At 33.5% G+C, this 12,107-nt stretch overlaps 1 protein-coding gene across 1 annotated transcript in view; it reads left to right on the forward strand.

The window, feature by feature from the left end:
- The window catches only part of LOC129253625 (mitofusin-2-like), a 31,132-nt gene extending 23,187 nt beyond the window's left edge, over window positions 1-7,945 (forward strand). The window contains exons 16-18 of the mRNA XM_064108012.1: window positions 22-218; window positions 3,859-3,993; window positions 4,812-7,945. Coding sequence (XP_063964082.1) covers window positions 22-218; window positions 3,859-3,993; window positions 4,812-4,875 — 396 coding nt within the window. The 3' untranslated portion in view covers window positions 4,876-7,945. The remainder of the gene's footprint in view (window positions 1-21; window positions 219-3,858; window positions 3,994-4,811) is intronic.
- The last annotated feature ends 4,162 nt before the right edge of the window (window positions 7,946-12,107 follow it).

Raw genomic sequence — 12,107 nt, forward strand, 5'->3', positions numbered from 1 at the left:
TTCTTTCATCTTTCATTCTAGGTATGGAAATCTGTAGGTTGGAGGGTGTTGGTAGTAGGGGGTGGTCTATATGGTGTGGTTTACCTCTATGAGCGCCTCACATGGACAAACCGTGCCAAGGAGAGAACTTTCAAGAAACAGTTTGTGGACTATGCCTCGGACAAGCTAAAGCTTCTTGTAAGCTTTACAAGTTCCAACCTCAGTCATCAGATACAACAGTAAGTATTTAGTGAATACATGCATAGATGTCCAAGTTTGCTTATTCTTCTGTACATAACACTGAATATTTCATAAAGATTACAAAGTACAATAATGTTTTTAATGTTTAAGCTTTGCAGTGATATGCACAACTCAGGTAGTATGGCTTTTTTGCAATGCAAATGCAAATAATTTTCGCACACCAGATTAAGATGAAATTTTCAGTGTTATACTTCTTTGAATTTTTTTTCCATTTCTAGACAGAGTATTACATAAATTATTTACATGATTGTTCCAGGATAATTTATTATCGATGATTATTCCTAAAAAATTGGTATGAGATACACGTGTAATTTTTTCATTTCTATTAAACAAGTTTAAGTCAGGCGAAATTGTGGTTTTAGTTCCAAATAAAATATAATTAGTTTTAGTGATGTTCAAGATTAACTTGTTGGACTTCATCCAATTACTTATGTTGGCTAATTGGGTGTTAACAAATTTGAATAAAGTTGGGGACCTCTACAAAATACACTGGTGTCGTCCGCAAATAAAATATAGTTTAAATGTTGGGTTGAATATGGCATGTCATTTATATCAATTAAAAACATAAGGGGGCCGAGGATTGAACCTTGGGGGATTCCACAATTGACCTGTTTAAATTGGGATTTGATTCCATTAACAATTGTAAGTTGCTTACGATTAGATAAATAACTTGATTAAAGTTGTAAAGGAGTACCCCTAATGCCATAATGATACATTTTTTGTAATAAAATTTTATGATCTATGACATCGAAAGCCTTAGTAAGGTCAATGAATATAGTAAGAGCATATTCTTTATCATTGATTGCTTTATTGATATTATTAATAAGATTAAGTATTGCAGTAGCTGTGGTATGTCCTTGACGGAATCCAAATTGATTATTTATAAGAGTATTGTGTTTTACAAAAAAATCACTAAGCCTTTTGTATATGCATTTTTCTAGAATTTTAGAGAAAATTGTTAGTACTGAAATTGGTATATAATTGTTGACATCTTTGTGATTACCTTTTTTAAAAATCGGTGTTACACGAGCAATTTTCATATCAGAGGGAAAAGTTCCATATGAAATACATTTATTAAATATTTTACACAACGGGGCACTAATAAGATGAATGACAAATTTTACAACTCTTATTATCTATATTGTCTATACCTGCACTAGTATTATTTTTTATTTTATCAACTATTATTTATTTTTATTATTTATTTATTTATTTCTGCATGTCATGACAATGTACATAGTGTGACCATCACAAAATTGATTACATTAAATTTTACATAATACTAATGTATAATTATGATGATTAACATAACATTAACATAACTGATTATAGCAAGGTTGCAGACATGCAGTGGTATGACAAAATAAGCAGATGCTTGAGCTGTTGTCAGACCTTTGGATATATGAAATACATACATGAATATAAAACCAATACTGAAAAGTCAAAACTAACGATTACACAATGAGGGGAAAGAAAAAAAAAAGAAAAAAAAAAAAAAATAACAAACAAACAAAGAAAACCAAATAACAAATTATTATGTTCCACAACTATTTACAAATATTTACAAGGAGTGTGTGAGGCGTAATAATAATTGAAATTATATCAATATTTAAGTTTAAAATGTACAGTACAACAAAATTACATCTTAGAGACAAGTATGCGTTTTACCGCACTTTTGAAGGAATGCACTGATAATATATTCCTAGTACTAGTAGGTATCAAATTCCAAACATCAGGTCCATAATGTCTGATAGATTTGTGAGCCAACAGTGTGCGAGGGTTATACAAATGCATATTAGATGCTTGTCTTGTGTGGTAGGTATGGATAGCACTATTTTGTTGAAACATATTGGAAAAGCAGGTAGGTAACATTTTGGCATTAAACCGATACATAAAAAGGGAAGTTTGAAGAAAATGGACATCATCAACAGTAAGACATTGTAGCTTTATAAAGAGAGGGCGTGTATGATCACGGTAACCAACTCCAGCACAAATGCGAATTGCTTTCTTTTGCAACAAAAGAATTGGGTTTGTGACACTCGTTGATGTTGCCCATAGAATATTGCAATATGACACATAAGGTAAAATAAGAGTATTGTACAACATGTAAAGTATTTTATAAGGTACAAGGTACTTAACTTTATACAGTATACCTATATTTCGAGAAATTGGTTTACTGATGTGTTTCATGTGATCATTCCAGTTAAGTTGATCATTGATATAGACCCCAAGGAACCTCGTAGATGTCTGTCTTTCAATCAAAGCATTGTCAAGTTTCAATCTTAAATCATGGTCAGGACAAGACTTCCTGCCTTTAAAGTGTACATAATTAGTCTTTTTTACATTCAGTGATAACATATTACTTCTAAACCAATTAGATAGTTTCGGAAGTTCGACATTAATGGTGTTTTCTAAGATATCAATATCACGGTGTGATAGGAAAACACTTGTGTCATCAGCAAATAATATATAATTCAATGTGTTTGATACCAAACAAATATCATTAATATAAATCAGAAATAATAATGGACCCAATATAGAACCTTGCGTTACACCGCACCTCATAACTGATATACCAGAATTAGAATAGTTATAGCATGTGTATTGTCTTCTATTTGAAAGATAACTAGTAAACCAATTTAGGGCAACGCCCCTTACTCCATAATGTTGGAGTTTATAAAGCAGTATTGAGTGGTCAAGGGTGTCAAATGCCTTGCTCAGGTCCATAAATACACCAATAACGTGCTCACGATTAGCCAGAGAACTAGATACATAATCATAAAATTTCAACAACGCAAGGTCCGTTGAGTGAGACCTGCGAAATCCAAATTGGTTGGGATTAAGAAGGTGTTTTTTGTCAAGAAAGGCAATCAATCTGTTATAAACAATTCTTTCTAGTATTTTTGAGCAACTAGGCAAAATTGAGATTGGTCTATAATTACTTATAACGGTCATGCTTTCCCTTTTATGAACAGGAATAACTATGGATATTATTTCGCGTTGAGTTATTGGTTTAAAGAAAATAGAATGTGTATTTTGGTGTTTAAGATAATCTTTAAAAGAATCATCATCAGTGTCAATTTGATTTTGTAAATTTTTACCAATTTTAATAAAGAAATCATTGAAAATATTAGATATATCTTTCTTATTTGTTATATTAACTTTATCAACTTCAAGCAAATCAATTTTGTTTCCTTTTTTATTCTTTTTCTTGTTTAAGAGATTATTTATAATTTTCCAAGTTGATTTAATATTGCACTTTAAAGAGAAAGACACATATATATTTTATATTGATCAGGCACCCGATAAAAGTCAATCGTAATGTAAAATTACAAAATTTATCCTGTAAAACACATGTGTATTTCATTTCCTCTACATTTTACCTGTTTTAGTACATACACATTCATATAAATTAGTAATGAATTGGGATAGATGCATTTAAAGATCAAGACATGTGTTAATTTCTTAAAATGTGCCTGATCAGTTTGGCATAATCTTGTAGAAGTTTATAGATTTTGAAAAGTGTCATAGCAAGTTTAAACTGCACAGTGTTGCTTTTCCCAAACTTCCATTTCAGAATATTGGATTAAACCATCAATCTTCCTGTTTTATTTACAGAGAACTATCTGGTACGTTTGCTCGTCTTTCTCTGGAGGTGGAGAATGCTAAACAAAGCTTAGAGAAAGAGATTGTTGACATGGAGATTGAGACTAAGAGATTAGAAGGCCTTATTACCAAGGCAAAGCTTATGAGGTAATTTAGTGTATTATGATTGGGGAGGTTGTCTGCACACCCATTGTACTTAAAATGTATATAATTTTTGCTGATAATATCTTCATTACTTAGGCAAAGTCCATGGATTCAGATTGTATTATGGGGACCGGGGGGGGGGGGGGGTATTTCTGTATACCAACATCACTTGAAAGTAAATCTATTTTCTTTTGAATTATGCCTACAATCAAGGCAAAGCTCATTTTAGCATAAAGGGTGGGGGTGTTTACACACCCATATAATCGGTGGGCAGTATATTTGTACATCTATATCATGGGGAGGGGGTGAGTGGTATTTATATTTTGGGGTAATTTCTTAAAACCAGTCACATAAAACATTTTAATTTAGAGGAATTGTTATTTAGTGGATACACAATATGGTGCGCCACCCATCGATTGCAGTAGACAAGCCAATTTCAATTTAACTTCGGGGCTGACATGGCAGGTGCCAGACAGTGCTAGTGTACTACAATGTGACTGTGTGTGTGTTTACCATCCACTTCACTGGCTAGTCTGAAAACTATACCAAAAGCAGAGTAAGAAATCACCGAAAAATGATCTAAATTTCACAAAGAAATATGCGGCAAATTTCTCTCTCATGGTCCACAGCATATGCGAGCCAAACAGCGCATGCCACATTCATTTCGAGGTCAACTTTTTCCCATGAGGCATTGCGGATTTTGGCCTGTCCGCTGCAACCGCTAGGTGGCGCACTGTATTATTAATCCACCAAATTCCATGTTGATAGGCTGTCTGAATACAAAATATACCCTATTACAAATGTGTTTTTTTCTACTGCAGGAATAAAGCTGGGTGGTTGGACAATGAACTAGAAAGATTCATAGCACAGTATATTCAGCATTGACAGGAGCTGTTGCCATAGCAGCCAAGATGGTACAACTCTGAGGAAATTTGATCCATCTTACAAGTTAGACAACAATTTGCTACGAGGACGATTTCAGTTTCCTGCAAAGGAAAGTTTAAATTCCCTGCTTAACAGACATGTTCATGCGTTTTCCATCAATATGCCAGGTCCAGATTTTGCATATTTTCAATTGGAGCCTCAGCATATATTCATCACTTGATTAATACATGCACCTGGTAAATTGTGCCATTTTTGTTTCATGACTCTTATACTAAATTCCTGCATCTTCCCATTTTCTCCTTACAAAGGCAATGAAAAAATAAAAATATTGAAAAAATACTACTTTTTCGTCTTCAAGAAGAAGCACACCAATTAGATGGTGTGAACACTAACTTAAAATTTATATAATTTTGGCAGATAATATCTTCATTACCAAGGCATTGTTCAGTCCAATAGATTGATTTTCATGTTATTTCAAAATAGAATGATGAGGTCTTAAAACAGCAAGTCTCAAATATGTGGGTGTACAGTTTACATGTATACTTCAACACTAACAATTGTAGATTTGAATCATTTTTGGGAAATGATTATTCTAAACTATGTAAAGAGTTTCAATCTTTCGGTGGACTTCAACATAAGATTCAATACCGAAAGCGCAGTACAATTTTGAGCAGTCTCGTCAAATACTATATATGCACTTCATACCTGAAGCACAAATATTTCAGGAAATCTCTAATATTAGTTGTTAACTTACTTTGTTTGGAGTCTACCCTCATAACAAAACTTACTAGATTGAATAGTAAACAAGGATATTTCTTTTTGTATTGGATAGAAATTCAGGAATGTTCCATTTTGCATTGACCTGTTGTGTGATTTATATGTAGCATTATGCTGAACTTCAAAGATTTCTGAGGAAAACTAGGATTTTGAAGCTAAAGATACATTGCCTCACTTTGCTCTTCTTTTTTTTTTTACTAGACATTTCCAAAAGAGAAAATCTTCCCTCACTATTTTCCCCCAAAAAATTTGTTTCACTGGCATGACTGTATAGAGAATTTCAAATTCAATTTCACTGTCCTATTGTATCATTTTCTGATTATAAGATATACTGCCTAAGTCAAACCTGTCAGAATCACAGAAATCTGAATGACTACTGGTAATGAGAAATACCATTCAGAAGAGGTGTATAGCACATTGTGCAATCTGGTCTGAATATTGTTTTAATTCATGTAATTATTTGACATTTAGAAGACAACTTTGGCAGACTTAAATGTATGATGTAACTCAGTTCACACATGATTTTTATAGCAATAGAACACTTGATTTTCTTTAACAGCAATTTTAAAAACTCTTTGCAGTCATGCCTCTAATACATAAACAGGTTTGTTGGATTTTTTTTTTTTTTTGGGGGGGGGGGGTTAAGTCTGAAAGACATATGCCCTTCCCTCCTTATTTTCTTGCCAAATATGAGCAGAATAAATTATATTTAGGAGCCTAGCTCTACTCACCCAGACTGATCAGTGGTATATTATTTAATTTTGGTTTATTCAGAAAATCAAATGTAGCTCCTAGAGCCCACACAGGTACAGACCCAGGCATAAGACACAATAGCATTTTGGGGGCCATATTGTTTGTATATATATCTGGCCTCCCAAAAACTATTGTATCTTACCTGGCTGGATCCGTGCCAGAGCCCACAATGCTAAGATTGATTGTACAGATGATCTATACAAAGGATTACATATATAGTTATTAAAAATCAACTGTGATCAATTGCTAAGATTTATGTAATAGGGCTCTTGTGTACAGTGTGTTGTACATTGTGTAAAGTCATTTTTCGTTTAATGTTGAAATGCAGAATTAATGATCGAATAATGATGGGTGAAAAATGAGGAATTACCTAATGGTAAAGATGCTTTGGATTAACTACTTGGTCAGTAGGAAAAGAAATATTACTGATTTTCTTCATTGCAAATAAGGTGACCATGTCATCGCTTGCGTTGGTTCAGAAGTGGCTGAATGATCTAATGCTACTATGACACTTTCACAATTTTTAGCCTTGATTAGAATATCACTAATTTGCGCATTGAATCCTGCCATGTGAAGTATGCGGGACAATGCACAAAGTGTTGTGCCAAAATTTCAGGATTTGGCACATCACATTTTGGGATCTTTGTGAACTATTCATAAATTGTGCACAAATTTTTTTGAGCCAAATCATGTTAATGCATATCATGGCACAAGTGGCACATATTTAACGACTAGTTTCTGTTCCGTACACTGGTCAGAACTTAGTCATGAATTATGATCCAATCGTGCAATGCCAATGCCAAAAGTTGAGTAAATGTCAGCAGCAAAAGGTGAGGCTTGTGCATTAGTTCACTTCAAGGGCATTCATGTGTTGAACCTAAAAGATTTCACTAGAAAACAGTGGATTATCAGCTGATCTGAAGTTGGAATACATGTTGGAAAAAATTGTGAGTCTAATAATATATCTTAGGCAAAAAAATCAGCAATGTATACTAGTAGATCTTTTTTTCTGAACCCAGTTTTGTATGATCTAAATTTTGTATCCTGATCGAGAGCGAGATTGGTTACTTTGTCTTTGAGACCGAAACATCACACTGCCCGAGACAATTCTGAAAAATCTCAGAGCTAATCTCTTTGTGAAGTTGAGATCACTGTATTTCACGTTCACAATATCTCAACCACGTCTCTGGTTTAGGGCCAACTAAACTTTTGACTTAATGTAGATTCATATCGAAGCTGAATGATGTGCAGTGGTTCAAATTTGACTAATTTTGCTTGTTCAACAGCAGTCCAATGTAAGGCTATTTTTCTGCACACGAAACCTATCCAAAAGAGTGTATAGTACAACACATGAATATGCTGAAAAAAGTCACTAATGGTGAATAAATATTTCCACACCATAATATTGGTCTTATTGTTTAGATTATGCATCTATTTTCACAGACATTGTTTATCAATGTCTGTGAGTATCAACGTAACACATGGAGCTCAAGATGCAGTACAAGACACAGCACTATTAACAAATATAATTTGTACTCCCCCCCCAAAAAAAAAATGCTTTTGGTATAGGCTATGGACTTGATTTTTTTCACCCAAACGTTTCTGTGTGTTGCAGGTCCATTTTCCTTGTTTCATTGTATGTGTAAATGATAGTATGTGAAGAATTGGTCAAGTAACCTGGGTCCTCAATAGTCAAAGTTTGTATGATCACAAAACTATGGTAACTAATACAAGCTATTTATTACATCATGGTATTTGATAAGCTGGTGATAAAACATACTAGTAGTTTTTCATGGTATGTTTGTTTAAAAGAGAACCCAGATATTTCGATTTTAAAGCCCTGGTGCTTTATTGGGAATTATACAAAATATATGAGTTAATATTATTTTCATTTTAATATGTTTTAACCTTGTATGTACAATTTGAAGGCATGTTCAAAGATAGTTGATCCCCATATTATAGCATCATTATGGTATTTTGCCAGATCAAATCTTCAGTACTGAACTCCATTTATTCTGGAAGGGAATGTCTGTTCTGGGATGTTAAATGAACATAAGGTGTTTGTCAAATAAACATATTAAGAGCCATACATGTATGTAGACCAAAAGTTACCTTCAATCATAGCTAAGTTGCCCTTAGTGGTATATTTTAGAAGACGGTAAAAGAAAACAATTTGGTGAAAATGCCGAAGATGAGCGATCAAAGGCCTGTTTCATGAAGAGTTACAAATACCGGTATAGTAAAACTACAATGGAAACCTTGATTGTGATTGGCTGCTGAGCTCTGTTACCATGACTACATTACTGTAGTAACTCTATATAAACAGGCTCCTGGACCATATTTCACAGAACATCTCAAGGACATGTTACAAGCTATTGAAATATAGAGGTGGAGCCGATGCCATGTATTGTCAGCCTTGGTATATGCCTCATTACTCAGAACCTTAGACTTACACTCCATGTCTGCTCATGAAAATGAGGGCTGGGCGGGGGAATGAATTCCATCATTTGTCACTGATGAATTTTATGAATTTGAATATTCTACCGGTATGAACTAGAGCCCTAGAGAGGTTATTATAGTACTAAGTCAGTAACTCCCTAATTAAAGGGAAGTGATATACTATAGTATTCAGGTTATTGACAATACATGTATATGAGGGAACTGTATTGGACTTTCCAAACCATGTCATAAACATGCAACCTTTGTGTTGCCTGTTACATGTATGCCATAATCACCAGAATTGTAGTATTGTATTGCTCTATTTGTCAAGTGTATGTCTTGAATACATGTCAAATTATTCTTTGGCCTTTTAGGTACTGTTTCACAAGTTCTTTAAACATCTGAAGATGTTGAATTTCTGGCTTTAATGGTCTTGTGAGACCCTTGGCCCTTACTTCAGTGGCAATATGTTAATGAATTATTGTGATATCTGGAAATTGAATAAATATTTGTGTGGTAAATATACATGTCAATGTATAGACACCTTCACAAGACTTTTAAATCTTAAGTACATATTTGGGTGTGATTTTGTATTCCTAGACTGTTTTCCTAAATGGCATGTGTTTGCATTCAGAATTTTTCTTGACTGCAGACCATTATGATGGTGAATTGGTATTCTATTATACCTTCAAATAAATTAATAAAGACTGTTCGGGTTTGTAAAACTCATAAAAAATAAACAGAATCATGTTTTTCATCTTACCTCTAATGCCACTGACTGATTAAATTGATCCAATGAGAATACATACCTTATATTCCATTAATGATAGATGTTTTCAGCTTTGCATTTGTTCTTAAAGCCCACAAAGGTGCTTTTAATTTCAGAGAGGCCATGTTCAACGGACTGATACCAGTAGGCTGAGGCACTAATGAAAGACAGATTTTTGTCTTCTTCTGAAACTTGAAAAATGATGCCCCAAACTGAAACTTATAAACTGCTGTTTTTATCATCATTTGATTTGGTCACACATGGCATTAGAACAATTAGATTTTGTTTTCAAGTTAAGATAAAATCACTATTTTTCTTGCACTATATGGCAGTGGAATCCCCCCCCCCCCCTCGAGTATGTCCAGATGCCACTGTAAAGGTCTTTTGTTGACAGTTGACTGGAGGGTAGTAATCCTGAGAGACATTCTTTTTACTTGAATCATGTAATTACGCAGTCAATCGGGTGGATCCAGGATTTTCCAAAGGGGGAGAGGCACATTTTCCCCAAGGAAAATTTGAAAAGCAAAAAAAAAAGGGTCTTCACTTTCAAAAGGGGGGGCACACTTGTGTTTTAACAGCATTTTTACATTACAAATTTTAATTGTGCCTCTAAAAAGGGGGGGCACAGCCGGTCTGCCAGTGGTCATAATAAACCTGGTCACTAGGACATCTTATTAACACACACACAAAAGGACATCTCAACCGTTAAGGAGATAGACTTTAAAAGAAGAAAGGAATACTAGAATAATCAATGAAGCTAAAATATAAATTATACTGCCCTCCTACTCTGGTTTGCTACTGATTTCCGCATACATGACAGAATATCTAAACACAAAATGCCTAACCAACATGAACAATCTGGGGCCCGTAACACAAAGGTTAATCACTATTGGCCTATCAAGATCATCGTTGTATGCGCATTTCACTCATTAGACTAACTAGGAACGAATCAGAATTATTCTCTAGAATTAGCGGTCAACAGTTAACCTTTGTGTTACGGGCCCCTGGTTTAGATAGTACAACCACTTTACATATTTACTCAAGAAAAGAAGATGGCATTCAGGTATTGGTGTATCTTTGGTGCATCTTTAATGTCATAGAATTCATTCATCATATAAATGTATAAAATTTGTATTTCAAATAACATCTTGTATGAAACTTACATTTCATATTGCTTCTCTTAAAAACAAAAATATTTTTTGTGCTTAAACAAAGACACTGTCCTCATCTTTGGAATCAAAATGTCTACTCTTTAGAATTATATATAGTGTATCATGATAGCCATCATTGAACAATAATTCCTTCAATTGTACAAAAACATTTTCAAATATATGTTCCAACTAAACAATACATAATCATCATAGTAAAGGGAGAATTGCAGCATTGTACAATTGTTACATAAAAATAGGGTCATCAAACTGTCATTTCTTCAGTAAATGGAAATCCACCCTTGCCAATACAACAATTTGTGAGGAGGCATTAAAATAAGAAAAGCAGAATGGTTAAAATTGGCAAGAAAAGTAGTATTTGTAATGTATTTAATGATCAAGAATTTGTTACTTTCTCCTCCGAGCACCCTTTCCCAGGGCTAATTATATAAACACAAAATATATCCACATAGCATGTTACTGAACAGTCGCCTACTATATTTGAATAATTGCCTTTTAAGATGTCAAAGCAATTTTTTGAGACCACATTTCACCAATCATGACAGCATTTTAGTTGAATTTCACTTAAGTTAAAGAGATTGCTTTTGTCCCAAGACATTCAACTTAGGCAGACTTCGGTAGTACAAAACATTGGAGAAAAATATAAAATTGTGCTTTTTACAGGTTTCTTCATGCATTTCAAAGGTACATGTGAAGAAAGGCAGAATCATGTCTTACTTAATGGTTGCATAATATACTAATCAAACAGTAATGTATAAATGACCATGCAACCAACAGCTAACTTGATTCCTCGAACAAGGTTCAATTCACAAGTTAGATGATGATTGAGTCTGACATCCTTGATATGACAGAAAAAAATGGATTTCAGTTATGTTTTTATTTATATTTTTTAGTAAAAAAAGATATATTTGGAATGGGTTTGAAAGTTGAAAAAATGAAAAACCGAATATAAAAGAGCGTGTCAGAAAATCAAATTCATCAGCTGCATTGGTTGGATATACACCATGATTCACACATGACAATAGATTAATATTTTTGTATCAAGATACAATGTACACATTCCAAAGAAAAGAACTTCTGCTTACAAATTTAACAAAATATTAGAAGAGAATAAATCAACTCTGGGTATACCTCTCCTAAAACATCTCTTCACAAACATTGGCTATTTAGTAATCAGTGTTAAACAAAAGAAGTTTTAGGACATCCAAACCATATTTGCTCATACATAAAATGAATTAACAGGATCTTGGAATGCCATTTATAAAACAAATAATACCCGTCTTCATTTTTCCATTCTATGATGCATACGCTGTCATTGAGGCTGT

The sequence above is a fragment of the Lytechinus pictus genome, chromosome 2 (genome assembly GCF_037042905.1).
Source record: "Lytechinus pictus isolate F3 Inbred chromosome 2, Lp3.0, whole genome shotgun sequence".
NCBI lineage: Eukaryota > Metazoa > Echinodermata > Echinoidea > Temnopleuroida > Toxopneustidae > Lytechinus > Lytechinus pictus.